At 50.2% G+C, this 26,226-nt stretch overlaps 3 protein-coding genes across 6 annotated transcripts; 2 read left to right on the top strand and 1 right to left on the bottom strand.

Annotated features, from left to right (window-relative positions):
- Positions 1–66: 66 nt before the first annotated feature.
- LOC128946489 (two pore calcium channel protein 1-like) lies at positions 67–11,575 on the bottom strand. Of its 2 annotated transcripts, XR_008483966.1 has the most exons (20): positions 11,533–11,575; positions 11,340–11,422; positions 10,672–10,786; positions 9,473–9,601; positions 9,154–9,270; positions 8,301–8,419; positions 8,084–8,185; positions 7,327–7,453; positions 6,273–6,474; positions 5,406–5,550; positions 4,188–4,373; positions 3,883–3,947; positions 3,526–3,613; positions 3,270–3,339; positions 2,511–2,730; positions 2,311–2,401; positions 1,553–1,666; positions 1,069–1,187; positions 736–859; positions 418–503 (listed from the first exon to the last, which is right to left on the bottom strand). XR_008483966.1 is itself a non-coding variant. In XM_054290324.1 (19 exons), exons 1-19 carry the CDS (start codon positions 11,551–11,553, stop codon positions 358–360), a joined length of 2,259 nt encoding a protein of 752 aa, XP_054146299.1. In that variant the 5' UTR covers positions 11,554–11,575; the 3' UTR covers positions 67–357. The 2 variants fall into 2 exon arrangements, 1 of the variants encoding a protein (XP_054146299.1); XM_054290324.1 differs by lacking the exon at positions 736–859 and having other exon boundaries at positions 67–503.
- Positions 11,576–11,683: 108 nt separating this feature from the next.
- MTLN (mitoregulin) lies at positions 11,684–11,979 on the top strand. The gene has a single exon (XM_054290119.1). The coding sequence runs from the start codon at positions 11,684–11,686 to the stop codon at positions 11,858–11,860; it is 177 nt and encodes a 58-aa protein (XP_054146094.1). The 3' UTR covers positions 11,861–11,979.
- Positions 11,976–24,714, top strand: NPHP1 (nephrocystin 1). 3 transcript variants are annotated; one of them, XM_054290483.1, is made up of 20 exons: positions 11,976–12,252; positions 13,307–13,371; positions 14,141–14,201; positions 14,610–14,746; positions 15,083–15,275; positions 15,455–15,556; positions 16,021–16,112; positions 16,231–16,270; positions 16,553–16,637; positions 17,201–17,295; positions 17,580–17,708; positions 18,485–18,559; positions 18,811–18,921; positions 19,866–19,948; positions 20,802–20,878; positions 21,155–21,251; positions 21,359–21,471; positions 22,727–22,800; positions 22,901–22,945; positions 24,328–24,714. In XM_054290483.1, the coding sequence occupies exons 1-20, from the start codon at positions 12,136–12,138 to the stop codon at positions 24,604–24,606; spliced, it is 2,070 nt and encodes a 689-aa protein (XP_054146458.1). In that variant the 5' UTR covers positions 11,976–12,135; the 3' UTR covers positions 24,607–24,714. The 3 variants fall into 3 exon arrangements, with proteins under 3 accessions (XP_054146458.1, XP_054146457.1, XP_054146459.1); XM_054290482.1 differs by having other exon boundaries at positions 21,152–21,251; XM_054290484.1 differs by lacking the exon at positions 11,976–12,252 and adding an exon at positions 13,041–13,109 and having other exon boundaries at positions 21,152–21,251.
- Positions 24,715–26,226: the final 1,512 nt, after the last annotated feature.

The raw sequence follows: 26,226 nt of genomic DNA, 5'->3' as shown, positions 1-26,226 counted from the left end.
TCCCATCATTAACTCGGAGATATTCCATCGTTTTTCCAAACTGCTGAATTTATTGTGCTGCTTCATTCAGCGTACACCGCTCCAGAGCTGCATATAAAAGTGCTGCGATACAATTCCAGTTACAAAAGTAGTTATTCCATAACATGCTGCCCGCGGCACCGTCCCAGCCCGGGCACGGCCGGGGACTCCGACTCCTGCCCGCATTCATTCCAGAGGTTTATATGAGACTTTACATGAGATAAAGCTCCTGTACAGGACAGAGCTGTTTGTTCCCACCGTGTGACCCGGGCCCCACGCGTGGGAGCGGCCAGGGAGCGCCTGGACAGCCGGGAATGAGCTCCATTCCCTGATCCCCCCTCAGGCCGCGCTCTCGGAACTCGGGCTCCTGGGAACGGCCGAGCTGGGGGACAAGTTCAGGATCTCCTCAAAGGAAGGGCCTTCGTCCTCCAGGGGTATCTCTGCCTCGAACATGCGCTGGAGCAGAGCATCCACTGTCCTGTATCCTAGGGGGACAAAAGAATGCCCTGTGAGCACCAGATGTGCCCCTCTGGATGCCTTAAAACAGGCAAGAAAATCCCCCAAATCACACTCCCTGCTCTTCCATCCCAGCTACTCTAAGTACTCCGAGCCCTTCTTGAAGGTAAGGCCATTATTTGGGATTTTAAGCCCCTCTATTCCCACACAGTGGAAAGCTGAGGTACAGCAGGAAAGCCAGGAGAAGGAGGGAATAGTCACCGAGCCAGAAGAAAGGATCCAGGGCAGCAGGAATGCAAAGCCCACAGAGGAAGGAGAAAGGAAAACAGGTGTCTTGGCACAGCAGGATCTCATCCAGCAGGGCAGTGTCTCCAGAGGGAGGCTACTGAGGACAAGGAACACAGAAGGGCTGAGGTGGGACAGGAGAAATACAGAAATAAAAACAAACAACAAACATCACACATCCACAGCTGTCCCAAAGTTTCCAGATGGGGTTTAGCAGCTTTTGTAGCCCCAAGGGGCAGCAGGGATTGGGAGCTTCCCCAGGAACAGCCGGGAGATTTGGGCCTGGACACCCTGGAGGGTCACACTTACGTTTGGAGGCAATTTTGAACACCAGCCCTTTGCTCTGTGCCTTGGCTCCACCTTCCCCCTCGAGCTCGTGCTCGGCACTCTCCATGTTGTCGAGGAGCTGCTCCTGCTGGAGCTCATCCCTGCACAGCAAAGGCCAGGAATTACCCTGGGAAGGGGCCACATCCCACCCTGGGAGCCCGGCAGTGACGGGCTCTCAGCGGGGCAGGACAAGCACCACCCATGGGGTTATTTTCCAGCATCTCTCCTGTCCTCTGGGCTGGAATTCCAGCAAAGCCAACACCAGTGGCCTTCTACTGGCACCTAAGCCAGCAGAGGAGCCAGAACTTCGAGACAGGGGAGAGGAATCTCCATTTTTCAGGAAGATGAGCCAGACTTTGTGACAAGGAAGGGGAATGTGAGCTCACTCCTCGACACAGAGGGTGGTTTTCCCCCATCAGTGGTGCCAAACTGGCCACATCCAGCTTGGGTACATCTGGGGCCTTACTCTTGAACTCCCATTCCCAGCTCCTGGATTTTCTGCTCGATGGCAGTTTCCACTTCACTCTTCTCCAGGGAGTACTCCACAAAGAAAGCTTCCAGGATGAATGACACGAAGATGCTGCAAGAAACAACGAGCAGAACTGAGACAGCATTTCCTCCGTGGCTGTCCCAGCATGCCCAGGCTCATTGCCCAGTGCTCCATCCCCTCCAGGTCAGAGCAGCACCCAGTGGTGTCACCATGATATTTTCTGAAAAATCTGTTTGCCAGGATTTTTCTGAGAAGCCTTAGAGGAAAAGAAAACTAATAATTATCTGCTGCTGTGGAATGCAACAGGTGCATCTTTGAATGGACCATGTGGTTGTTTCTCATTAATGGCCAATCACAGTCAGCTGGCTCGGACTCCCTGAGAGTCACCAGCTTTTGTTATAATTCCATTCTATTCCTTGCTAGCCTTCTGATGAAATCCTTTATTTTATTCTTTTAGCATAGTTTTAATATATCATTCTCTTTTAATATAATATATTATATGTAATAAAATAATTAATCAGCCTTCTGAAACATGGAGTCAAGATTCTCATCTCTTCCCTCGTCCTGGCACCCCTGTGAACACCACCACCCAGTGTGGACAAGAGTGCAGCAGATCCCTCTAAACCCATCCCACCTGTCTCCAGGGGGTGACCCCAGCACCCACCAGCACTGCCCTGACAGGGGCAGATCCCCTTTTCCCCTAAAGCAGAGGAAATCACCCCAAAAAAACGTACTTGACAATGATTATCACCATCACAATGTGGAAGGCGATGAAGTAGAGCTTGGCAGGCTGAGCTGTCACGTTGGCAAATCCATTGGCAAAGAGTGGAGTGGGAGTCAAGGGAAAAGAGGAAAGGAGGAGCTGAGGGGGGAACCAGAAGCCCAGGAAATGTCCCAAGGGAATTTCCAGCTGGGAATGTCCCACAAAGGATATCGTGCCACTGGTTGACCACAGTGAGCTCCATGAGCACGATGAAGGACGAGGCGAAGTTGTTGAAGTTGTTCTTGCAGTACTTGCCACGGGCAAACAGGGAATCCTTGAGGGCTGGATTCCCACACTCCAGGGCGTGAGGAGCGTTGGAGCTGGCCGGGAAGTACTGGATTTTCCCGTGGAATAGTTCCATGCCAATGATAGCAAACACACAATACACAACCTGGGGAGAGAAACCCCATCACCTGCTTCTCCAGCAAGCTGCAAGCCCCAGGGCAAGCTCAGCACCCCAGCAGGTTTCCCCGTTTCCACCGGCACAGCAAGGAGCTGGAGGGCAGCACAGACTCCAGGAGCCCCAAGCCACCCAACAGCAATCACCAAGCAGGAATAATCAGCCAAGAACTACAAATACACAGATAGGAAATATTCCCAAATCACAACAGAAGCTCATTTTAGGAAATCATTTGAAATCCACATTTCTCATTCAGCCTCTTGCCCAAACCATGATTTGATTCCTTATGATGCAAAGCCCAGGCTGCCAGAACACCCCATGGATCCAAGAAGGATGTCCTGATCCGGGAAAAAGCAGGAATGCAGCGCTTTGCTTGCACAATGGCCACGACTCAAACAGGTACTTACAGTTCCAAGGGCCTGCCATCCAGGGAATTGCATTTATCCCCTTGGAAACAGCATGAGCGTGAGATTTATGACACACTTCTGTGAAACTGGAGTGCTTCGAGCCAAGACACCGGGATTTCTTACCAGAGTGAGCCCACCAAAGGTCAGCATGGTCGGGACGATGTTTATCAGGGTGTTCATGATCACCTGGAACCTGCAGAGAGCCCACACTGGTTACTGTCACACCCCGGCCACCCACGCTCCCCATGTGCCCAGAGAGGCTCCTGCAGCCCTGGGATCCTCCCAAGGCCTTGGGAAGCTCTGTGGGGTGGCCATGGTCAGTGTGGGCACACAGAGCACCAACCCCTCCCCAAAATCCAGCTCCCACTTCCCTCCTCACCTCTGGATGCTGTCAACAATCCGGATCAGCCTGAGCACTCTCAGGATGAACACAATGTCCAGGATCTGCTGGCTGTTGTACTTCATGGCTGAAAAAAAGAACAAAGACGTTTTTGTTATGAAAATAAAGCAGGGAGGTGTTTAGATAAAATTCTTTCATTTGTTACGAATGTGTCCTTGTTAAACACTATGACAGGGAGCTAAAAAAAAAACAGAAAAGAGAAAAAAAGAGGAAGACTGGGTTAGTTCTTAGAAACCCTCCAGAAATTGCTTGTCTGGTCACAAAGCCTCTCAAGGCAGAAGGCTGGGGAGGACACCAGGGTTCCCAAGGCATGCAGGCTGCTCAAGCTGCACTTACTGGACTGGAGGGTGGCATTGAGAATCGTTGCAGTCAGGGCAGCAAAGATGATGAGAGTATCAAACCTGGCACGAGGGAAGGCACTGCTGTTAGATTTTGGGGGGGGACAGGAGTGGGGTTTAATCAAGGAGTGACCCCTCCTCACATCAGGGCCAGCTCAGGCTATGGGCACACAGGAGAGCTTTGTCACAACATCCTCTGATTCACCATAAACACACCCTGGCACAGGAATTCAGAGCCTTTCAGTCCTTGAGGAGCTGAGCACAGCACTCATCACACTCCACACAAACCTCCAGCCCACTCACCAGTTCCAGAACTGGGTTTTGCCAAAGAACTCCCTGGGTTCATAGGTGTAGACCTTCAGGAGGATCTCGATGACGTACAGAGCAAGGAACACCCACTCTGCATAGGAAATGTAGGGGCTCTCCTCATCCAGAGCAATGAAGACAGCGTTTATCAGGATGATGGCATCAAAAGTCCAAACAAAAGCCCTGCAAGAACCAAGAGACATCAGTCTGCAGCTCCCAGGAAGGCCAAAGCCACACAGTTATTTCAGAAGCTCTTTGCCTCCTCTCTCAAAAATCCTTTACCCATCAGTTCTCCTCAAACCTCAGAGTTTGGGAGAGTCACTGAAGAGTTTAGTTTTGCCCTTGAAGTCCAACACAGAATTTGGTTAACAGGGGAAGTGATTTTTCCCCACCTACTCAGTACTGATGAGGCCACACCTGGAGGTGCTGGGGGAGGAACCAGGGTGAGCTGGGCTCCCCAGCACTGCAGAGGCCTGAGCACACAGAGCTGGTGCAGCAAAGGTCACAGAGCTGACAGAATGACGGCACAGTGCAATGGGATGTGTTGGGAGAGCTGGGCTAGTCCAGCCTGACAGGGAGAAGGGTCAGGAACAGCTCCTGTGCATAAATACCTGATGGGAAGGTGCAGGGAAGATGGAGCCAGACTCTTCTCAGTGATATCCAGTGGAAGCACAAGAGGAAAGGGGCACAAGTTGAAATTCAGGAACTTCCATTTAAACAAAGAAGTTGCTTGGGCTTTTTTTTTTTAACCAGGGGTGATCAAGCACTGGAAGGGGTTGCAGAGAGGTTATGGAGCCTCCATGCTTTGGGGATACCCTAGACCCAGCTAGGACAGCCCTGAGTACCCTCCTGTGGCTGACCTTGCTTGGAGCAGGGGGGTTCCACGAGATGTTCTTTGCAACCTCAGCTACTTTGGGATCCTGGGAACGCTCAGAGGGGAAAGAGAGCTCTAGAGAACGCCCAGAGCTGATGAGGCAGCAGGACAGAGCTCTGCAGCAGAGACTGCTGAGCTAGGAGCAGCTCTGAGTGCATGGCAGGGCACAAAGCAGAGCCTGATGTCAGCAAAACCCAGCTCGGGCAGCAGGGCCTCACCCACAGCCACAGCTGGCTCCTCCACACTGAGCAGGAGCAGCAGCAGAGCCCTGAGGGTCTGTCAGCACATCCAGGGGAGGCCTGGGCCGTGTCAGAGCTCACCTGTGCCACATCAGAGCTCACCTGTGCCTGACGAGGCCGCGCAGGAGCCGGCTGGGCGCGGATCCGTACAGCGCCGGCGCCCAGCGCGCCAGGGGGTGCCTGCGGATCTTCAGCGTCACCACCTGGATGTTGAGCAGGTCTGCCAGCTGCACGAAGGACTTCTTGTCTGCAGCAGTCAGAGGGCCAGTGTCAGCCTGAGCTCGTGGCAAGCAAACAGTGCCTGCTAAAGGCACATCTGAGCCCACAGAAGTGGCAGCCGTCCAGGCTCCTGGGTCTCCGCTCCCAGCAAAGCCAATCCCAGAGCGGTGTCCACCACAATGGGCTGGACTTGGAATTCAAGCGGCTTCTCGGCCCCATTCCCGGGGAATTGGCTCGAGCCATGGGCCAACAACTGCCACAGAAAGGTTCAGAACAAGGAGAGTGACCCATCTCTCTGGATATTCCCGCTCCAGAGGACTGTGTGAGGAGCCACATTGCATCTGATAACAAGGGAGGCTTTCCGCATCCTCTGCTGAGAGCAGGAGGGCCCACATCCCATGGAAAGCCTGGCCTGATGTCAAATGGCCATGAAGGGCCAGTCACAGTGGGTGGGACATGGGCTATAGCACAGGCAGCAAGAACAACCTTTAGGGACTCCAGGAATCTGGAGGGAAACAGGAAGAGGGACCCAGAGACCTCATTCCTGGAGGGGCTCAAGGAATGACTGGAAATGGCACTCAGTGCTCTGGGCTGGGGAATAGGCACAGGTTGGACTCTACCTTGGAGGTCTTTCCCAACCTCAATGACTGTGATTCTGAGTCCCTCTGGGGCTGTTCCAGATCAAAACTCCCAATGCCAAACCCCTGGAAGGATCAGGCTCCTGGCTCCTCCCCAGTCCCCACTGCTGACCTACAAACCCTTTCTGCTCATCATCCGAGATGCGGAGCAGCAGCTCCCGGTGGGAATTGCTGGTGTCAGGAGCCACCAGCTTGACCAGCTGCTTCCAGCGACCCTCCCGGACCACGAACTGCTCTCCCTCCTCTTCCTTCAGCAGGTTGAAGGCCTCGATCATCTTGCGGCGCTTCATGTAGGCGAGTTTGCGGATCTCGTTCTGGAGAGAGCGCTGGGAGTCAGCCCCAGGTGCCTTTCCCCCTTCTTTAACAAATAAACTCATTTTCACAGCACAGAAATGCAAGAAGAGACCCAGGAGAATGGCACTGGACACAAAGCACAGCACAGTTAGTGTGTGGGGGGTGAGAAATGGTGTTTAACAGGCAGTTGTGGGTTCTCCACACCGAGCTCTGGAAGCATCAGCAGATTGCTGGATGCTGGGACAGCACTGAAAAACCGGAAGGAAAGACAAAGGGTAGTGTGAAACAGGAAGGAGGTGACAAAAATCACGGGATCTGCATGGCCACAGAAGCAAAGAGGATGTGTCCACACATGCTTCCCATCCACAAGTGAATCCTGCCGAGAGCAGGGCTGGGGATCCCCTTCTGCACATGACTGTGAGCAGAGGGACATCCAGCACTCCGCTTCCTGAGAGAGATCCAATTCCCTCATGGGAGCACCCAGGAATTCCCAGCTCTCCTCCTTTGATCACAAGTCCCAAACTGCCCCTACAAAAATTCTGATTTACTCAGACCTCCCATTTCTAATTCACTTGCTCTCAGAGCACATGCAAAGATGCTGTGCAAAAACAGTTCCCTGCATGGAGACAGCATTCCTGAGCTAGGACTAAGCCTCCAAGATAATGCAGAACGTGCTTCTTATCAGCGGGAAACACCATAGAATGTTTCAATCAATGCCAACAGCAGAACTCCCAATAATCCCATGATAGGAGAAGTGGAACTGTGCTTGTTGTTTGCAAGAAGCTCTTTCCCCTTCTCAAAGCTTTCCAAGGGAAAGACAGAGGTTCCTGACAGAGAACAGCAGCAAGGCCACAAGACCCTCCAGGCATTACCTTCAGGTGCTTTTTGTAGTTGTTGTAGACCACAGCCAGGAAGAGAGACATGAAGATGTAAGTGTTGACGATGACGAAGGCGATGAAGAACAGGGCGTACCAGGAGCTGAAGTCAAACGCTGGCATCCTAGAGAAGGGGAGAGGGGTTGCTGCTTGCCAGACTGACAAAAGTGAGCCCGTGAGAAAACAGACTACCACGTGGATTTCCAAGTGCTGTTTTGGACTGCCAGATCAAACTTGTCAGATTAAAAGCTAAAAATTGCATTAGTTCAGTTAGAGAACACTTTTCTTCTGCTGGGTTTTCATCCTGGCTTGTCAGGCCCTGACTGAAGGGGTGCAGAAGACAGCACAGAGATGAAATCTCTGCCAGTGTAGCCAAATTTAAGAGCAGACATGAGGCAATGCCTCAGCCAGATGCTATTTTTTGGCCTCAGATCCTTGCTGCACTCACATCTGCTTTTCCACTTGCTCTAGGATGAGCAGCATTTTATTTCTCAGTTTAAATTCCCAGAGTCACTGTACCATTGCAGTTGTGCTGAAGATATTTCCAGCACATGGATGACTGAGCCCTTCCTCCCTACCCTACTCCTGACAGCACTTCCCAGCACAAACTACAATGGGAACCCAGAAGAGCAAGGGATGAAAATCCCAACACCCACGGAATTTTAACCCTGCTGTGCAAATTAGAGGCTGCACAGAGAGCCCTGAGAGCACTGTGAGAGAAAGACATCTGATCATCCACACGTGACATCCATACATGACATCCGGGCTGTTAGCTGTGGTCACCAGCACGTAGAGGTCAAACACAATCTCCAGGTAGTTTCTGAAGTAGGGGAGGCCTTCTGCTGTCTGGAGATTCCTGGGAGGAAGAGGAGAGCCTAGAGTCAAGCACTGGGACCACATGTCCCTTGCATTCCCTAGGAATTGCCTGGAGCGTGCCCAGAGTACCCCAGGAGCAAAGGAATTACCCACACCTCTCTCCAAACAGCTTCAGGGCCATGAGGGAGAACATGAGGAGGCTGAACATGAAGAGCAGGAAGACGTAGGTGATCTCGGGCAGCGTGTTGCGGATGCTGCGGAACGCCCTCCGGATCTGCCGGGACAAGGGAATGCTCAGAGGCAATGTGGCACCCCTTTTCCCCCATCCCACCTGGATTCAACCCCTGAAATGGGGTGCAAGAGACCCAGGCCTTTCCTCCTTGTTCCTCAGGGGGATCCTGGAAGGAAAGGCCTCAGCTACAAATCACAGTGAGCTCAGGAGCCAAGGGACAGAGGCACTGCCGAGATGCTCTTGCTGCAAGGAACCACTCAGGGACAGAAATCCATCACTCCAGGCCACAAAACACAGGCTCTGAGCCCAAATGTTGAGCTGCTCCCTCCCCCAGGCCTCCACATCGCAGTGTATTCATTTGTAAGTCAGGACCAGACCAGTCTTGGGCAGCAGGACAAAGATCTCTCCGTGCTGAGGGGAATCAGAGTCCAAACCCAGACTACAGCACTTGTTTACCCAGGAGACTTCCAGCAATCAGTAACCTGCTCCCTGGCTCAGGGAGAAACACAGGGGTTTTTCCTGTGATACTGTGTGAATCCACCCTTTTGCCCACCTCAAATTATTGCTTCAGGCCACTTCTGAAACAAACCTTCTCTCACAGGATCCTAAATTCGGCCTAAGGGTTTCTCCTCCCCAGCAGAGAGCCCTGGGCCCTGGCAGAGCTCACTTGTATCAGGGCTCATAAAACCTTTCTGCTAAATCCCCTGGATTGTGGAAAGCAGCAGGCTGTCTGAAAAAACCAGGACCCTGGACATGCCACCAGACCTTTTCTTTACCTGGCGGCTCTCTGCGAAGTTGATGAGGAAGATGGGCCTCACAATCCTTGACCACCGGATGCTCCTCACACCATACAGCCTGAGGACCCCATATATGCCCAGGTCTGTCAGGGATAGCTGTGGGAGAAAGAAGGAAAACTCCCAGAATTAATGCTGGAATGTGGCTAGACAGTGAAGTGTTCATTGATAGAGGAGAGGTGACACACGACAGGTTTGTGAGATCTGGTTGGCTTGGCCATGGCTCGTGTATGCCAGGTCTGGGATCCCAGGAAAGCAACGTGAGGGGGGAAAAAACCCACCTCCCCTGGGCCCAACTCACCAGGATTGCCACCATGATGCAGATGTTCTTGGTGTCCTTCCAGAACACGCTGTGCAGGGTGACTTTGGCAAAGTGTGTCAGGCGGCCGAGGAACACCAGCAGGCACAACACCTCCAGCACTGACGTGGCCTGCAGAGAGAGCAGGGCTCAGCCAGCACAACCAGGAGCTGCAATATTCCTTTTTGCACAATAAAAAACAGGCAGAGCAGTATTTTCAGCCTTTCTTTTGCAGAATTCCCTGCCACAGACAGGTTAAAGCCAGCAAGTCTGTGTTTGCTTAGGATTCAAGGAGTGCATCTTTCACAATCACACTGCTGCAGGACAAATTAAAAGGCTGCAGAAAAGTCTGGCCTAGAGTAAAACTTGGCTTCTATTTTCATGCATGAGGACTGGACTTGAATCCCAAAGAAGGCTGGAATTGGTCTCTGGGATGGAGAACAGCAACATGACTTTGACCACAGTCACATGGGCCATTGCTGGTGGCCACAATGGCTCCTACAGTCCCTGGCCAGTTCCTGTGCCTTTTTTGTCCCCATTTCAGACAGATCACAGAATTATAAAGTCACAGAATCACTTGGGTTGGAGGGGACCATAAAGATGATCCCATTCCACCCCCTGCCATGGGCAGGGACACCTTCCATTATCCCAGGTTGCTCCAAGCCCTGTTCAACCTGGCCTGGAACACTTCCAGGGATGGGGCAGCTACACCTTCTCTGGCAAACCTCTGCCAGGGCTTCACCACCCTCACAGAGGGCAATTTCTTTCCAGCCTCCCATCTAATCTTGCCCTCTTGCAGTGGGAAGCCATTCCCGCTTGTCCTGGCACTCCAGACCCTTGGAGTCTTTCTCCATCTTTCTTGTTGGCCATTTCAAGTACTGGAAGAGCCAATTAGGTCACTCTGAAGTTTCTCCAAGCTGAACAACCCCAATTCTCTCAGCTTTTCCTCACAGCAGAGCTGTTCCACCCCTCTGACCAACCTAGTGGCCACCTCTGTACTCCAACTTTCCATGTCCTTCCTGTGCTGGGGACCTAGAGCTGGATGCAGGACTCCAGGTGGGGTCTCACCAGAGCAGAGGATCAAAGATACTACAAAAACATCACCATCCACTGCCTCTTGGCACCTCTGACAACCACTTTGAACCAAGAGGCCCTTGCTGGCTCCAGCAGCTGCATCTGCTGCTCCTACACCACAAACTCACCAGGAAGGGGAGAGGATACACAGCAGGTTCCTCAAACAGGGCAAGGGACAGGTTGAGGAAGATGAAGAAGTAGGTGGCTGTTCGCATCATCCAGTGGTTGTAGAGGTGATAGAGCCTGGAGGAAGAGGCACAGGCACCATAAATAAAGGCTACAGGACACATCCCCAGGGCATCACCAAATGTGTCCTGGAAGAACAGCACTTGCTGTCCCAAACAAACATTTTTGCCAGCAAGGAATTTGGCAATTTGCTTCCAAATCTTAGAGCTGATGGATATGGTACTGCCTTTCAGAGCAGGGTTAAATAACAGAATATTTATTATAGCGAACAAAAAACATTTAACTTGATTCTGCCACTCCAGCACCTTCCACACAGCTGAGAGCTGACCAAGCCTCCCACACCCTTCATTGCCCCAGAGGCTTGGAAGACTTTACGTTAGTTTTATTTTCTCCCCTCCAGCAAACCACAACTTTTTAATGTCAATTCCCCATCCACAACATACAGATGTGCTGAGCTCCGTTTTAAGCATTTCAGCTTAACTACAGTTTTTAGCACCCCACCCATCCACCCCTCTCAGCCCCCCTGACTTTTCCCGGCTGTTGCTGTTTGCCCACGGATGCCGCTGGCTCTCCGCAGGTGCGGGCGGGGCAGGGGCGCATCCCTGCTTACCTGACAGCCTCCGGAGAGGTCTTGAAAGGAATATTCCTGTTGTACTGCGCGTCGGACACGAACGCCGCTGCCAGCAGCAGATCCTGAGGAAACACAGGACAGCGAGTGAGGAGCTGCGGGGAACTCCGCGGGGTTATTGAGGGGAAGGAGAAGAGAGAGAAAGGAGGGAGAGTGCCTGGAGGCTCGGCGCTACCTGCGCTGCCGCCTCGGCCATGGCGCGGGCGGACGCGGCGCCTCCCCGGGCCCGCCGCCTTTAACGGGGCCGGTCCCGCCCCCGCGGCGGCGGAAGCGGGAGGCGGCGCCGGGCCCGGCGGAGCGGGAGCGGGAGCGGGAGCGGGCCCGGGATGGTGCTGGAGGCGCTGCGGCCGCGGGTGGTGCGCTGGGCGCTGCTGGCCGCCTTCGCCGCCGGGGTGGCCGTGGGCTGGCAGGCGGGCCGGGCGCGCCGCCGCTTCCTGCGCTGGCGGCAGCGATACCTCCAGCGCCGCCTCGCCGCCGCGCAGGAGAAGCTGGAAGCGGCCTGAGCCCGGCATGGCCTGGCAGCGGGCTCCCGGGGATCCTCCGGTGGGTTCGGCTCCTCCGGAGCTCCGGTGGGCGCTGCCCGAGCCGCTGGGAACGGGGGAAGCGCTGCTGGGGAAGGACAGCATCCGTGGAACAGCAGGGCTCCTGGAGAAGGACAGCATCCGTGGAATAGCAGTGCTGCCAGAGAGAACAGCATCCATAGAATACCAGGACTTCTCTTCCTCCCTTCGCAAAGCAAGATCCCGAACTATGTCAGACTAACCTAAGAACTGAGGATATGCAGGAAGCGATGCCAAGCCTGGAATGGACTGCTCGGGGAGGTTTGGAGTCTCCGTTCCTGGAGGTGTCCAAGGAACAACTGGACGTGGCTCGGTGCTCTGGGCTGGGTGACAAGGTGGGGATCGGTCACGGGATGCACTCGGTGATCTCGGAGGTCTTTTCTAAGCTCGGCGATTCCATGATTCTCGGATTTCCATATTCCACAGAAGGGTTGTCTGCACTTGTCCGGCTCTAAGCCTGCCGCTCTGCCCTTGCCAGGAAGCGCTGCCAACACAATAAACTAGCAAAAGTCATTGCATGGTGCTCCTAGGTGTTTATTTCTGGAATAAATGTGCAAACGTGCCTTATGGGCACAAGTAACAAGTCCCATTATGGGTATGCATGGGGACAATTAAGTGGTGAAAGAGCTCATGCTTTGGCTGGGCGAATGAACAAGTGAAATAATAAAGGAGTAAGAATTCCTCCTGGCACTTTGGATAAGGAATTGTGAAGGTAGCTGTAGCAAATTCCTTCTTCCCATTGCTAAAGAATGCCAGGAGACGGGAGTGCTGGGGGATTCATTGCTGGCTGCTGGTTTTCAGAGGTATTATGGAGTTCCCAAATCTATTGGGGGCGGGGGGGGGAGAAGCACTGCCCAGAGCCCCTTTAGTCTTGGACCTCCTTCCCAAACTTAACGATCCTGCCATCAGACTGGGGGGTCTCCAGAGGTGCCTTCCCCACCTATTCTGTGATTCCGTGGCTTGGATCACAAAACGTTTGTCCCCAGATGGGCCCCGCCGGGGCTGCTGGGGGTGCGAGGGACCTTTCGGAGCTCGGTGCTGCGGGGGCCGGCCGTGGAGCGCTCCGGCCCCGCCCCGGGTCCGTCATCCGGCGGCGCCGGGGCTGCCCCGTTGCCCGGCGACGATGTCGGAGCGGCGGGCGCGGGGGCCGTTGCAGCGGGTGCAGCGCCGGAGCCGGGAGCTGCGGGCACAGGTACCGGGGCCGCACCGGGGCCGTACCGGGTTTGTACCGGGGCTGCACCGGGGATGTACTGGGGCCGGACCCGGGGATGCACCATGGTTGTACCGGTGCCGGTGCCATACCGGGTGTCTCACCCCGTACCGGGTGTCTCACCCCCACACCGGGTGTCTCGTCCCCCCTGGCCCTGACCGCCCCGTCCCCTGTTGCAGGTGGAGGCGCTGCGGGCGGAGAGCGCGGCCGCAGCCCCCGGGCAGCGGGAGCCCCTTCGGCTGAGGTGAGGGGATCCCGACCCCCATCCCGCAGCCCCTATCCCGAGCGCCCATCCCGAACCTCATCCCGACCCCCATTCCAAACCCCATCCCGGACCCCCATCCCGACCCTCCATCCCGAGCCCCCATCCCGCGCCCAATCCCTCGATCCCAGCGCCCCGGCGCTGCCCTCACCCTCTCCTCTGGCGCCCTCAGCAGTGTTCGCTCCCTCCGTGCCTTTTCTCTCCTAATCGTACAGTTTTCTCCTTGCCCTTCCCGCTCCTGTTGTCCAGGCTGGCTCTTTCCCAGCCCTCTGGGGCTGAGGACGGTCTGGAGAAGAGAAGGCTGAGATGGCATCTCACCAATCCATATAAATATTTCCAAGGTGATGGTGCCAGGCTCTTTCTGGTGTTCCCAGCAACAGGATGAGGAGCAATGGCCATAAATTAAAACACAAATCCAACATGAGGGTGGCAGAGAATTGGAAGAGCTGCCCAGGGAGGGTGTGGAGTCTCCCTCCCCTCTCTGGAGAGATCCCAAACCCACCTGGATGCATCCCTGTGTCACCTGCTCTGGGTGATCCTGCCCCCTGAGCAGTGGGGTTGGACTGGATGAGCTCCAGAGGTCCATCCCAGTTCCAGCTATTCTGGGATTCTGGCAATTGCTGCTCTTTGGGCTTGGAATTCTCAGCCTGAAGGGATACACAGCACCTAAAATGACGCCTTTCAGCCAGCAGGTGTGGTTTGGGTCAGAATTTTAAGAAAATAGCATCTGCCTGTCTTGCTCTCAATGCAGATGTACAGAGCTGAAGGAATTGGTGGAGGAGAATACAAAGGCTCTCCATGCTTTGAAAAAAGTAAGTATGGAGATTAATTTGTGGTTTTCTCCAAAATTCACCATGGAAAGTGTTTAAAGAAAATCAATGTTCCATTTTAGATGCCTTACAACAAGAGCAGTGCCTAGCACTGCACAATCCCTGCTTGTCATCTCTCCAATTTATATTTTTATGTCCATTTATATAATTTAAAACTCACTTTAGTGCTTTATTTTGTCCAAGTCCCATGTGAAAACTTAACAGAGAATTTCATCTTGGCAGAGTGAAAGGGTAAGAAAATTGTCACTAAAGAGGGTGTGACAGCAGCCCAGGAAGGGGAAAACTTGTAAGGCATGTCTGGAAAACTTAATTTATAGAGGGACTTTGATTCTTGGAGCAATTTACTGGGGAACTTTGATTGTTTGGGGCATTTGTTGGGTTCTCTGTCAGGCTGATGAGCCTGCGCCGGTGGGGAATTACAGCCAGAGGAAGGAAGACGAAGAAAAGCTCTTGCTGAGACTCTCCCAGCAGCTGCAGAAACTCCTTCTTGTCTTGGATCAGGATAAGGTGACAAGGAATTATCCAGGGTGAGTAGCTCAAACATACAAATGGTACTGTTTTTTTAAAGGATGGCTGGAATGGACCTTGAAAAATCATTATCTCACCCCCTTAATTAGCTGAAAAATAACAGAAGGATAAAAAAGTACTCAGGAGTGAAGTCATTTATGACTTGCTGGGATTTTCTCAGGGTGCTGGATATTCCATGGCTGGAATATAAGGTTTGGAGGAGTTTCTTCAGGACAGAGAACAAAACAGAGGAATGGAAGTGCTGTTTCTGAATATTGTCCTTGCAGAGGCTTGACAGCATTTCAGAAAGCTTGGTGGGAATGATACTAAAAAATAGTTTGATTTGTTTTGGGTAGGGGTGAGGAACACCAGAAAGGCCCTCATGCAGAAGAGGGAAATGAAGAAGAGGAGGAGAGTGAAGATGAAGAAAGTGAGGAGGAAGACACTGAAGAAGAAGATGAGGAGAAGTTGTTGGATGATCCAAATGTTAGAGAATGTGTTGCTGTTGGGAACTTTGATGCCCAGCAGGAAGGGGATCTCACATTTGTGGTAAATATCTCTCTGCAAAGGGTTTTTACTGCAGATCACTCTGAGTTAAGCTGTAACCATAATGAAATCCTGTGCTTTTGGGATTCAGCCAGCTGTGGGATTTGGGGAGAAATTGGAGTTAGGTCCTTTTCCATTTAAATATTTGCTTGTTTTTTTTGTCTCTTTTTCCAATGCCAAAGAAAGGTGAAATCCTGGTCATACATGACAAGAAGGAGGATGGCTGGTGGGTAGCTGAAAATTCCAAGGGGGAGAGAGGCCTCGTTCCCAGGACCTACCTTGCGGTGGGTGTGCTGTAACCTCTGCCCTCACCTCTGCTCTTTTGTGTAGATTAATGATCTATAATCAATGATCTGGTCACAATGCCATGTGTTGTTTGGAAATAAAGCCAGGTATTTGGAAATAACCCCATGGTTTTGTCCATGGGGCTGGAGATATCAAAAGCAGCATTTCTATGCCTTGGGAAGTTGTGGCAGAGAAGTTTCATGAACATCAAAGTCAGAATCTTTGTCACTTAAAGGTCAGCTCTGAAGACTCCAAGCTGCTGTGGCTTGATTTGGGGTTTTAATAATTTATCTGAAATGGGAGTCCATGTAAATGTGGGAAAATTTTCTTCATCACAGGGCGAAAATCTCCTTTTCTAAACTTATTTAATTTATTCTAAACTTACATTAATATGGGCTGTGGTTGGAGAAGGCATTTTAAAGAACAGAACTCAAGCCTTTTGCCATTTAAATGTGAATTCCAGGTTCCTAAGGAAGAGGAAGAAAGCCAGGAGGAGTCAGAAGAACACATAGAAGTGGTGGATGAAACAGCAGATGGAACTGAAATTAAAAAAAGGTAAATGGAATGCCTCAGATATGGTTGTGAAGCTGCTGCTGTTTGGAAACAGCAGTATTTAGTGGCTAAATTTTTGTTCATGTGAGGATTTACTATAAATCCCTCTATTTTCTTCCAGAACAGATTCCCACTGGAGTGCTGTCCGAGCCATTGTAGAGGTAGGTGCCCCTCTTACAGGGCAGCTTCACCTGCCATAATCTTCATTATTTTGTAGAAAAACGGTGACTTTTCCCAAACACTGTGTCTCATATCAAAGACCATTGTTCTTAATTAACATGTGTGTTTTGGGAGTATTTGGTAGCAAGAAATGCCACAAAAATGCTTCAGAAGAGGTGACTGATATCTCAATTTTCTGGTTCTAAACAGAGCTGTAAATTAGGATGAATTTTGCTGTTAAATAGCAGGACCAGTAATATCTTTTTTTCCTTTGTTTTTCCTAGAATGACACAGTGGAGGTGCTGACCACCACAGGGGCAGTTCCTGCAGGGTTTCGCCCATCCATGCTGTTCCAGCTCCTGGAGGAAGGTAGGGATCTCACCTGGCAGGATTCTCAGGTCTCTGTGCTGGCTTTCTCACCCTGTCACCAGCCTGTTGGACCCCAATCCATACTGCTCCATTTTAATTAATTGGCTAACTGGCTATGTTTGACCCATTAAAAAATGTATAAAAGATTTTTTCCCTTAAATTTTAATTCATCAATGTGAAATCCTGACAAATTTCCTCATGATTTCAGAGTTTCCTCTTTGAAAGTTTGTAGCTGTTAACTTTGCAGGAAATGATGATTTTTTTTATTTTATTTTAATCTTTCCTTTTTCTCAAAGGTCTTTTCAAGTCTCTTCACCAAATATATTAAGATATCTCATGTTTTGTTAGTCTTTTTGTCTAAAGCTGTTTAGTCTCCTTTTAAAATTAAGTTATTGTGTTTTTGAGATTAAGTACTTCAGAACACTCACAGTGCTTATGGCAGATAATTCCATAGTTTTGTTTAATCAAACACTTAACTGGACATGAATTTTGGGTGTTGTCCTTTTGGGCACAATAAAGATAATTTAAAAAATGAAGAGTTTTTAAATTTACTCTTGTTGTAGGTGAAGAGTTTCGAGCAAGTTACTACTTGCAACCCAAGCTTACTCCATCCCAGCTGGCTTTCAAAGACCTGGTGTGGAACTCTGAGAGAAATACTGTGAGTATTGCTGCTAAGGGGGACACAAACTTTATTTGCCTTTTTTCCTTTTGGCTGGTGATTATGTCCTAATTTGCTCCACTTCTGGTGCAAATATTTCTTCTGCTGGGACCTTCTGTCTGCCTCTAAATGATCCCTGGGGCAGAGCTAAAGGCTTGTGAAGAAATCCTGCTGCTGCCTCTGCACTGGGTTGGTGCTTGGGAGAATAACCTCAGTCCACAAACACAAGATGAGACCACGTGCAGAGGGCCTGTAGGTTTAATCCTCCTTCTGCTGTGTTTCAGATCCATCCTAAAGCCACCAGAGTGTCCCTGATTGTCACTCTATGCGGCTGCAAGATGATCCCTCCCCCTGGGAGCGGCGTGCGCGTCCTCAGCCGGCACGTCCGGCTCTGCCTCTTCGATGGCAGCCGGGTAAGGAGCGTGTCTGCTTCCCAAAAAGGGACTGCAGGAGGTTTGGAGCTTCCAGCATCCTTCAGGATCTGCTTCCTCTCTGTCTCAGAGACACACACACCTCCCAAGCTGCTTAATTTATGCTCAGATGAGTCTGGTTTGAGCCCACCCGCCCAGAAGGGAATGGAATGATAAAACAGGCCAGACTGCATTGATGGGCATTGGGCATGGCCAGGCAAGCCAAGCTTCCCACCCAAGGTACTCCACAAGGCACTTGGACCCCTCCCTTTTTCTGCCTTTGGTTTCTGCCCCTCTGCTTTCCTCTCGTGGTAAATCAGGTGCAGGCCCAGGATGCCCCAGAGCAGAGTGAGGTGAGGCAGGGAGCTGCTCCTGACTCAGGGTGACAGTCACACCCTGCCCCTGGGGCTGTGCTGGGTGGCCTGGGAGGGGCTGGGGCGGGAGCTCCAGTTCTCTGAGTCCCTAATTTCGGGTCCCCCACCTGCCATTGTGCCTCCTGGCTCCTTTGTGTTCCTGGCAATGATGTTTCCTGGGCTGATCTGTCTCCTGGGATGGGCCTGGAGCAGCTGGGTCAGGGGCAGATTCCTCCATGTGCCCTTGATCCTCTGTTCCTTTGGGTGTATGCAGAGCAGCTTTTTGTAAAAACAAAACCCTGATTATCCAGCAGTTTTCTTCCAGTTGTCTTGATTGTGTGCAGTGTTGGATCCATCTGGGATAACCCTGCACTTTCTGAAAGGGCTTTCCAGAAAAACTGACCTTCGCTTTTTCCCCCACTTTAGGTGCTGAGTAACATTCACACAGTGAGAGCCACGTGGCTGCCTAAAAATCCTCAAACTTGGACCTTTTCTCCAAGGGTAGGTGACACAGCCCCTGGCTGTTTACAGCTTCTTCCTTTAGTGTCACTAAAGTGTTCCTTGGTGGCACAGCTGTGCTCCATGGAAAGACAGTAAGGGGAGCAAGGTTTTGACTGGAATTGGTTCTCTCCTCATTTTCATATGGATTGGGATTGGGTCTGAGATCTTGTGTTGAGTGAGGGGTATGCTTGATGGCCTTTAAAGATTTTTTATAGGTATATTAACTTTGTTTTCCCCTCTCTCTGTACCAGGTGATGGGCATCTTACCCAGCTTGCTTGATGGTGACTGTTTTGTCAGGTCCAGCTCCCTGTCTGCAGACATTGGGATCTTGTTTGAGCTTGGCATCACGTACAAGTGCAAAGTGAGTGTGGGGAGGTGCAGTGGAAATCCCTCCAAGGGCAGGTGTATGAAGGGAACCAGCTGGTCCCAGTCAGAGAAATGGACTAGAGAATATCCCTCATTAGAGAACAGGATTGGAGAATAGGATTACCTGGAAGGAGCCTACAGGAAAGATGGAGAGAGACTTTTTCACAAGCTCACGTAGTGATAGGACAAGGGGGATGATTTCCCACTATCAGAGGGCAGGGATAGATGGGATACTGGGAAGGAATTCTTCTCTGTGAGGGTGGGGAGGCCCTGGCACAGTTGCCCAGAGAAGGTGTGGCTGCCCCTGGATCCCCAGCAGTGTCCAAGGCCAGGTTGGACAGGGCTTGGAGCAACTTGGGACAGTGGAAGATGCCCCTGCCCATGGCAGGGGTGGAACAAGATGATCCTTAAAATCCCTTCCAACCCAAACTATTCTGGGATTGTCTGATAGGAGAATATCCCTGATTAGAGAATAAAAATCCTTCTGGCTCATGGGCACGAGTGTCCCTGTACCAACACTGAAATAATTTATGCCAAAGATCCCATGCCATGAGATCACAATGGACCAGTTCTCCCCTCACTCCTGCAGTTTTCCATCTCTGTGATTTATTTCAGCCTAATGTCCTGTACAGTTGGAAAACTAAAGTTTTAACTGTTTCAGCAGCATGGGCAGTGGTCTCCAGCTCCAGTTTACACAGATAGAGCCTGTCCATCTGGGATATGCTGCTGGAAAGCACAACAGGTAGTAAGACAATAGACGGTAAAGCCAGAGAAACGACCCTCAGAGAAGGCAGACTGTGATTTTTGAACACACAAAGGTGAAAGAGGAAAATGAGATAACTACAACAATTTTCATATGGTTACTGTAATTAATTGTGGTTCAGTCACTCATTCTGGGTCTGCTGCTCAAATAATTTACATTTCTCTTTTTTTCCCTAGTCAACAGGTGAAAGAGGAGAGCTGAGCTGTGGCTGGGCCTTTCTGAAGCTTTTCACTTCCAGTGGGATTCCTATTCCTTCCAAGTGAGTTTGTTGCCTTTTCCTGCTCTCCCTGTATTTACACACAGATGTAATTTATACATCTGGTTTAGACTGAGAGTAAAGCCCATCTTTCATACTTACACACTGCTGGGGCAGGGGGCATCCAGCCCAATCCTTTGGGATTCTGGCTCTTCTTTGCTGCATTATCCCTTTCCCAGGTGGAAATTGGGAGACTGGTTCCCAAGACCTGGAAGTTATTGTGAATGAATCTCTCAGTGCTCTTGGAATTATGATTTATGATTAGTGGGTCCAGTCATCTGAAAGAATAATGAAGTGTGTATATTTTTATTTTATTAAATATAGGAAAACTTTCTGTTTATTGACAGAAATAATTCATTGTAGCTCAGACTTTCAAGACTTGGTTTTTGCCAAATATTGGTAGACATATATATATATTGTGTATATGTATTCTGAATTTATCTGGATTACAGTGCAAAAAACATACCCACAGGACACCTCTACTGTTCTAGAAGTCCCTAAATCTCTTCTAAGTCTCATTTTTAAAATATTCTTCTACTATTTCATTAAGTAAGCATGATATTACAGATTCAATTTGATGCTTGTTTCAGCAGTGACTTACTCTTGGCAGAACTGGGGTTACATTATTCTTTAACAAATTTCAAATCTGAAAGATTTTACTTGTTGAAGTGGTGATTCCTCAAAACCATTGTAGACAAACAATTGCTAAATTCCATGCAAGAAAAATATTTGGGCTGTGGAAAAGAAACAATGTCGTTAATGGCTTTTAAAATAATTGACCTCCCAGTACAATTAAATTCCAAAAATAGTTGAATTCCCAATATCATTTGGACTTCAAATTTATCTTTATTGGCAGGATGCATGAGCTGGTCCTGAGCGGTGGAACTCCCTATGAGAGAGGTGTTGAGGTTGATCCGTCAATATCAAGGAGAGGTCTGGCTTCTTTTCAATATAATATAAACATAATAATGTGATTGATGCTGCATCTCCTTCACAACAGTCCCCACAGCCTGGTTTGGGTTTGTGTGTTCTATTTTTGCATGCATTTCATTATTTATCTGCTTTTGCCTTGGCTGTGGGGAGCTGAGTGCTACCAGGCTGAGTAAACTCGAAAGAGTTCAACCCACAGAAATGCCCATGTTTGTAATATAATTGTTGCTGTTGTTTCAAACTGACTGTGTGAACCTGGGCTGTCTCTTCCTGCAGCAGGCTCTGGGGTTTTTCAGCAGTTCATGAGCCTCAGGAAGCAGCCTGTGCTTCTGGTGAAGGTGAAGTCACCGAGTGTGCACTCAAAAGACATCCTGAAGTGAGTCCTCGTGCTTCCATAAAATGAAAAAGTATTCCAGATAGCCCAGAGGAGTCTGCAGTGTTTGCAGTGAACACCTCAACTGCTGTCCCTTATTTTCCCAACAGTTTTCTCCCTGAAACATTAGTTGGGAGCATGTGCTACATCCATCTCCTGGTGTTTTATCGGCAAATCCTTGGAGATGCCCTCCTGAAGGACAGGACGAGCATGCAGAGCACAGGTGAGCACTGCAGGAAGATCAGGTTCATCCAGGGAATGACTCTTGCCAGGTCTCCCTTTGGTAAGAGATGTTTTTGGCACCCAGGCTAAGTTATCCTCTTTATTTTTAGTTTTTAATTATTATTTACTTACTGACAGTAGGGAGAGACAGAAGTTGGAGAATTCTGGATTTGGAACTCAGTGTCTTGCCCTGATTATTCAACAGAACTAATGATAGTTTATAGCCTTCTCCATTTTAAAACCAACTTGAAATAAGGAAAAATTACATTTCTTAACCTACTACATATGAATTTATATAGGTGTAAGGTGCCACACTTACCTGATTTGATCTGAATAATTTAGGACAGTAGATCAGGCTGATGACCTCTCCTGGAGTTAAATTGCATCCCTTTGGATTCAGACTCCATGTGAAGCCATTGCAAGGCTTTATCCCAGGAGTTGTTCTGGTAGCTGTGCAACAAAAGAAGATTTCTATTATTTCAAAATCCACCATCACTTTAGGAATAGACAACTGAAAATGTCTGTTCTCCTTCCCAGAAGTCATCAGTCCTGGCTCTCTTCCCCGAAATGTTTGGGCATTAGTAAATGCTTCATGTTTACCAAACTTACCATCAGCTTCAAGGTGAAGGGACAATTGTACATTCAGTATTTGAAATCACATGATAAAGAAAACACTTCAGGCAAAATCCTGCTCTCTGTCACTTGGAATCTTATCCAAAATCTCATTAATTAAAATAATCACAGGAGCAGAGTGATTTCTCATGGAAGTGACCCAAAAAGCACCAGGACACCTGTGCAGTGGGATATGTGCTCCATTGGGAAAATTCACTGTGCACTTGGTCCTTGGTTCTCCTAAAATGCCACACCAGGCTGAGGTAGAACCCAAGTTTGTTTATCCATAACATCCAAACTAAGCAGGACAATTGCAGCTGTGTGTAAAAAAGGCAGGTGCAGAAATGAGGGAAAACACCTCTGGCAGGTAAATCAGGAAGGGTTCATGTTTGCTGGTGTTACCAATAAAGAGCACTGGGGCTTGTGTGTCCCCTCTCCTGCTTTAACTGTCTCTCAGACACTGAGGATTGGCTGCAGTCAGAACAGTTTTAGGGAGTTCTGCCTTCCCTGCTCTGGAGAACTGTCACAGCTCATTTTCCCTTTGGAATAATCTGACAGGAGGGGATGTGCTGAATACCTGCATGTGCCAATACTTTGCAAACTGATTCTTCCTTAGCCTTGAATGTGTTGGTTTTCTGTTTCAGACTTAATCTGTAATCCTGTGCTAGCAACTTTCCCTCAACTCCTGGATCAGCCAGACCTGATGGATGCACTTCGGGTATGTTACCTTGTCAGCATTTCCAGGCTGAATTTGAGTTTTTCTTTTGTCCTGGGAGAAAAGTTCTCCAGCCTTGCTCTGATTTTTCATTTAATTTTAGAGTGCCTGGGCTGAGAAAGAAAGAACATTGAAGAGAATTGAGAAGGTAACAAACCACAGGTTTTTCTTTCCATATATTCAGGGTAATTTCACCTAGCTGCTCCCTGCCAGTGCAATTGCTGCTTAGCTTTTCCTCTCACCATACAGCTATTTAGAAAACAGATATATGTAAATGCAGTTCTTAACATTTCTCACCCAGATTTATAACAGTAAACCAGGAGCAGGAGGAAAATTAAATTAACTTGTAACTTTATTTCAGTGTTGTTAGGGGTTACCTGTCAGAGATTGGTACCCAGAGTGGCTCCCTGTCAAGATGTGCTTCCAACAGTCATGGATACAAAGAAGGGCTGTGTATGCCCACAAAATCATCTTCCCTCCTCCAAACCCTGAGCTTCAGTCCTCCCACAATCTGCCTGGGAAAAGCCCCCCTAAATTCCTCAGATCTCCCTACCCCAGAGAGTTGTGATCCATGTTTTGGCACAAAGACTGCTGGAGAATTTACCTGGTTGTCCCCGGGCTCACCCAGACCTTGTCCTACATCCTGTCCCCTGGACAGAGAGCAGCTGCAGGAACTGAATGAGAAAGCCATTGCCTCTCAGTGCTGGATTTCCTGGAAGCAGCAGTGGGATATTTCATTCCTGTGCATGCTCCTGAGTTGATGCACAAGGATGGCTCCCCGTTTACGCAGAACAAACACCCGCTGAGTCAGAGCAGCTTTGTCAGGGCCATTCATCCAAGAGGAGAGCAGATCTGCTCACGGAATTGGCAACTCCCTGGGCTCCCAGAAGCATCCAGTTCTACCTGACTGGCATGTGCCACTCCCAGGGGAGGATTGCTGAGTGCTCACCCCTGGTGTGGCTCCTGAGGCTGAGCTGTGAAACACTGCCTGCCAGGCACAGCGCTCCTGGGGCTGGGACACTCTGGACTTGGATCTTTCCCATGGGTTTGATAATTGACCAGGCTGATCCTTCGTCTCTGGGTTTTCCAAGCTGATCTTCACAGGGGAGCACACAGGTCACACCGTGCACAAGGAGTGGGACAGCAGTGCCCAGGGGCAGCATCAGCTCTGGCTCCAAGGAGTGGGATCAGAGCCATGCTCCACCTAGGACAGCAGGGAAATGAGAGGAGTTTGGGTTTCCAGAGCAGGGAGGATGTGGCATTGCTTTTAAGGAATATAAATACCCCACAGCAAGGGGCTCTCAGTGCCTGTAGTTTGTGGCAAGGCTGGCAGAGTTCAGGTTTGTGGATATGCTGGAGGCTTATCCAGGATAACGGATGCATGTTTAGGAAGGTCAGATCTCTTCCCATTGTTTTCCTGGGAGCTGGGAATGAGTTGTTTGGGTTTTTTCCCCATGTACAATACTTTGGAAAAGTGCTTGACAACACCACATGTTGGCACTGAGGCATTTTCACCACTCTTGTCTGCAGAGAGATCAAGAATTCCTGAAGGCTGCGTTTGTCCTGGTGTACCATGACTCTGTGTTCCCTCTGCTCTGCTCCACGTCCCTCCCCAGCTACAGATGGGCTGAGGAGGAGGTGGAATTGTCTCGCTGGAAGGTGATCCATGACTTCCTGAAGAGGAGCCAGGAGAAGGATGGTGCCCTGGAGTACCTGCTGTCATCAGAAAACACCCACAGAGCCTTTGACATCTCAGAGCTGGCCTATGATTTCTTAGGAGAAGTGAGGAAAAACAATCCTGGAGAATGAACAATTCAGGCTCTCTAAGGACATGGTAAAAATAAAATTAAGTTCTTACCAAAGAGATTGTGCAGGAGCTGAATTGTAATGGATATTTTAGCGCAATTAGGATTTTGAGAGAGATTAAAATTATTTTATCTGTTTATCTACTGGAAATTGTATTTTAAGTTTTTAACTTCGCAGCATTAAACAAGGCTCTGGTTGCCTGTTACTACCTGTTGTAGCCATGTCAGGTGTCATACTTTGCCAAAGCTGAGGTAGCCCTTTCCTCCTTTCATGCAGCTTCCAATTATTTTCCAGTGTTGTTTTAATCAGGGTGAACAAAAGGCTCTTTGTCCCAGTCCCCCAGCAGCCTGGGAGCAGGGAAGGGAAAGAGCAGAGATCTCTAAGAATGCTGCTGAGCAAGGACAGCCAGCTTAGGGGAAGAATCCTCTCTTGCCCAACCAGTGACCAGCAGGTTGCTCTGTTTTTAGGCTCTTTGCCTGTTCCTCTCCCCCACTCAGGAGAAGGCTGGGTTCCTCCCAGGAATGTGCCTGACCCAACACAAATAGCAGCAGGTGGGAATCCTGGAATGCTCTGTTTCCCCAGGATTGTTTCCTCTGCTGACCCCTAAGCACCTTGTGACCACAGGCTCTGTGTGCTGCCCATTCCCATAGGGAAGTGATTAATCCACTTTCTCTTCAGTGCTGGAGCATCTGGATGCTTCCTGCAGGGTGATGGGGACATTGCCACCGAGTCACTCCTGGATTTAAGCCCAGGCCAGGCTCAGTTTTGTCTGGCAAGATTTGAAACAAGATTTTTGAAAATGTCCACTGCATGGAGCCAAAAAACAGCTCCAACTGGAGTATCTGTAAACTGGAGCCTCCAGAAATACCACAGGACACTTCTCCCAGCCTAGGAAGTGCTCAGAGACATGGATTTGATCTTTGCTCTGTGTTGTGCAAGAGCTTGGCATAGAAGCCAAGTTCCTGGGGCATCACCTGTCTCGCCTAGCAGAGCTGGGATAACTCACTGGGACAGTGTCTTCCTGCTGCTGTAGCCCATTGCCCTGGTTAATGGGGTCATTCTGTCCTCTCTGGGCCACCAGGCAGAAGTGCCACCCCCAGCCTTTCATCCCACCCCTTATCTGGGAGTTCTGGGGCCAGGCAGAGTGCACTGGATGAGGCAGCAAGCGCTTCCCAAATCCAAACTGCATTTGCCAGGAGGCAGAAATTCCTGCAGCTCCCCTTCACACCTTACTGGGCACTCGGGGGCACATTGCCAAACCCTCCTGGCGTGTTTGTAAAATTTACCTGCCAGTTTCTGAAGGCTGGATGTGCCTGGAGGGTGTGGAGGTGTCTGACGTGACCGCGGAGCAGAAACCTGAACAGAAAGGGGAGGAGGCAACAGCAGTGGAAGCTCAAATATTTCAGGATTGGAAGCGTGCCAGGAGAACTGTTCGCAGGAAACATTTCTGTGCCGGCAAGGTGTAGGAAGATTTTTCCTTCCCTCTCCAGTTGGTGACCTTGCCCTGGCGCCCGGCGGGGTGGGGTCCCGTGTGTCCCATCGGTGCTGGCCGGGGGATGCACCAAGCGGCGCAGCCTCGGGCGGTGCCAGGGCTCGGCGGGCCGGGCCCGGGGCAGCGGCGCG

Source organism: Melozone crissalis, unplaced genomic scaffold (assembly GCF_028551555.1).
Source record: "Melozone crissalis strain CALT ecotype California unplaced genomic scaffold, PUWL_Pcris_2 ptg000081l_1, whole genome shotgun sequence".
Taxonomy (NCBI): Eukaryota; Metazoa; Chordata; class Aves; order Passeriformes; family Passerellidae; genus Melozone; species Melozone crissalis.
The sequence above is the reverse complement of the archived record's forward strand: the minus strand, read 5'-3'. Positions and strand labels throughout refer to the sequence as shown.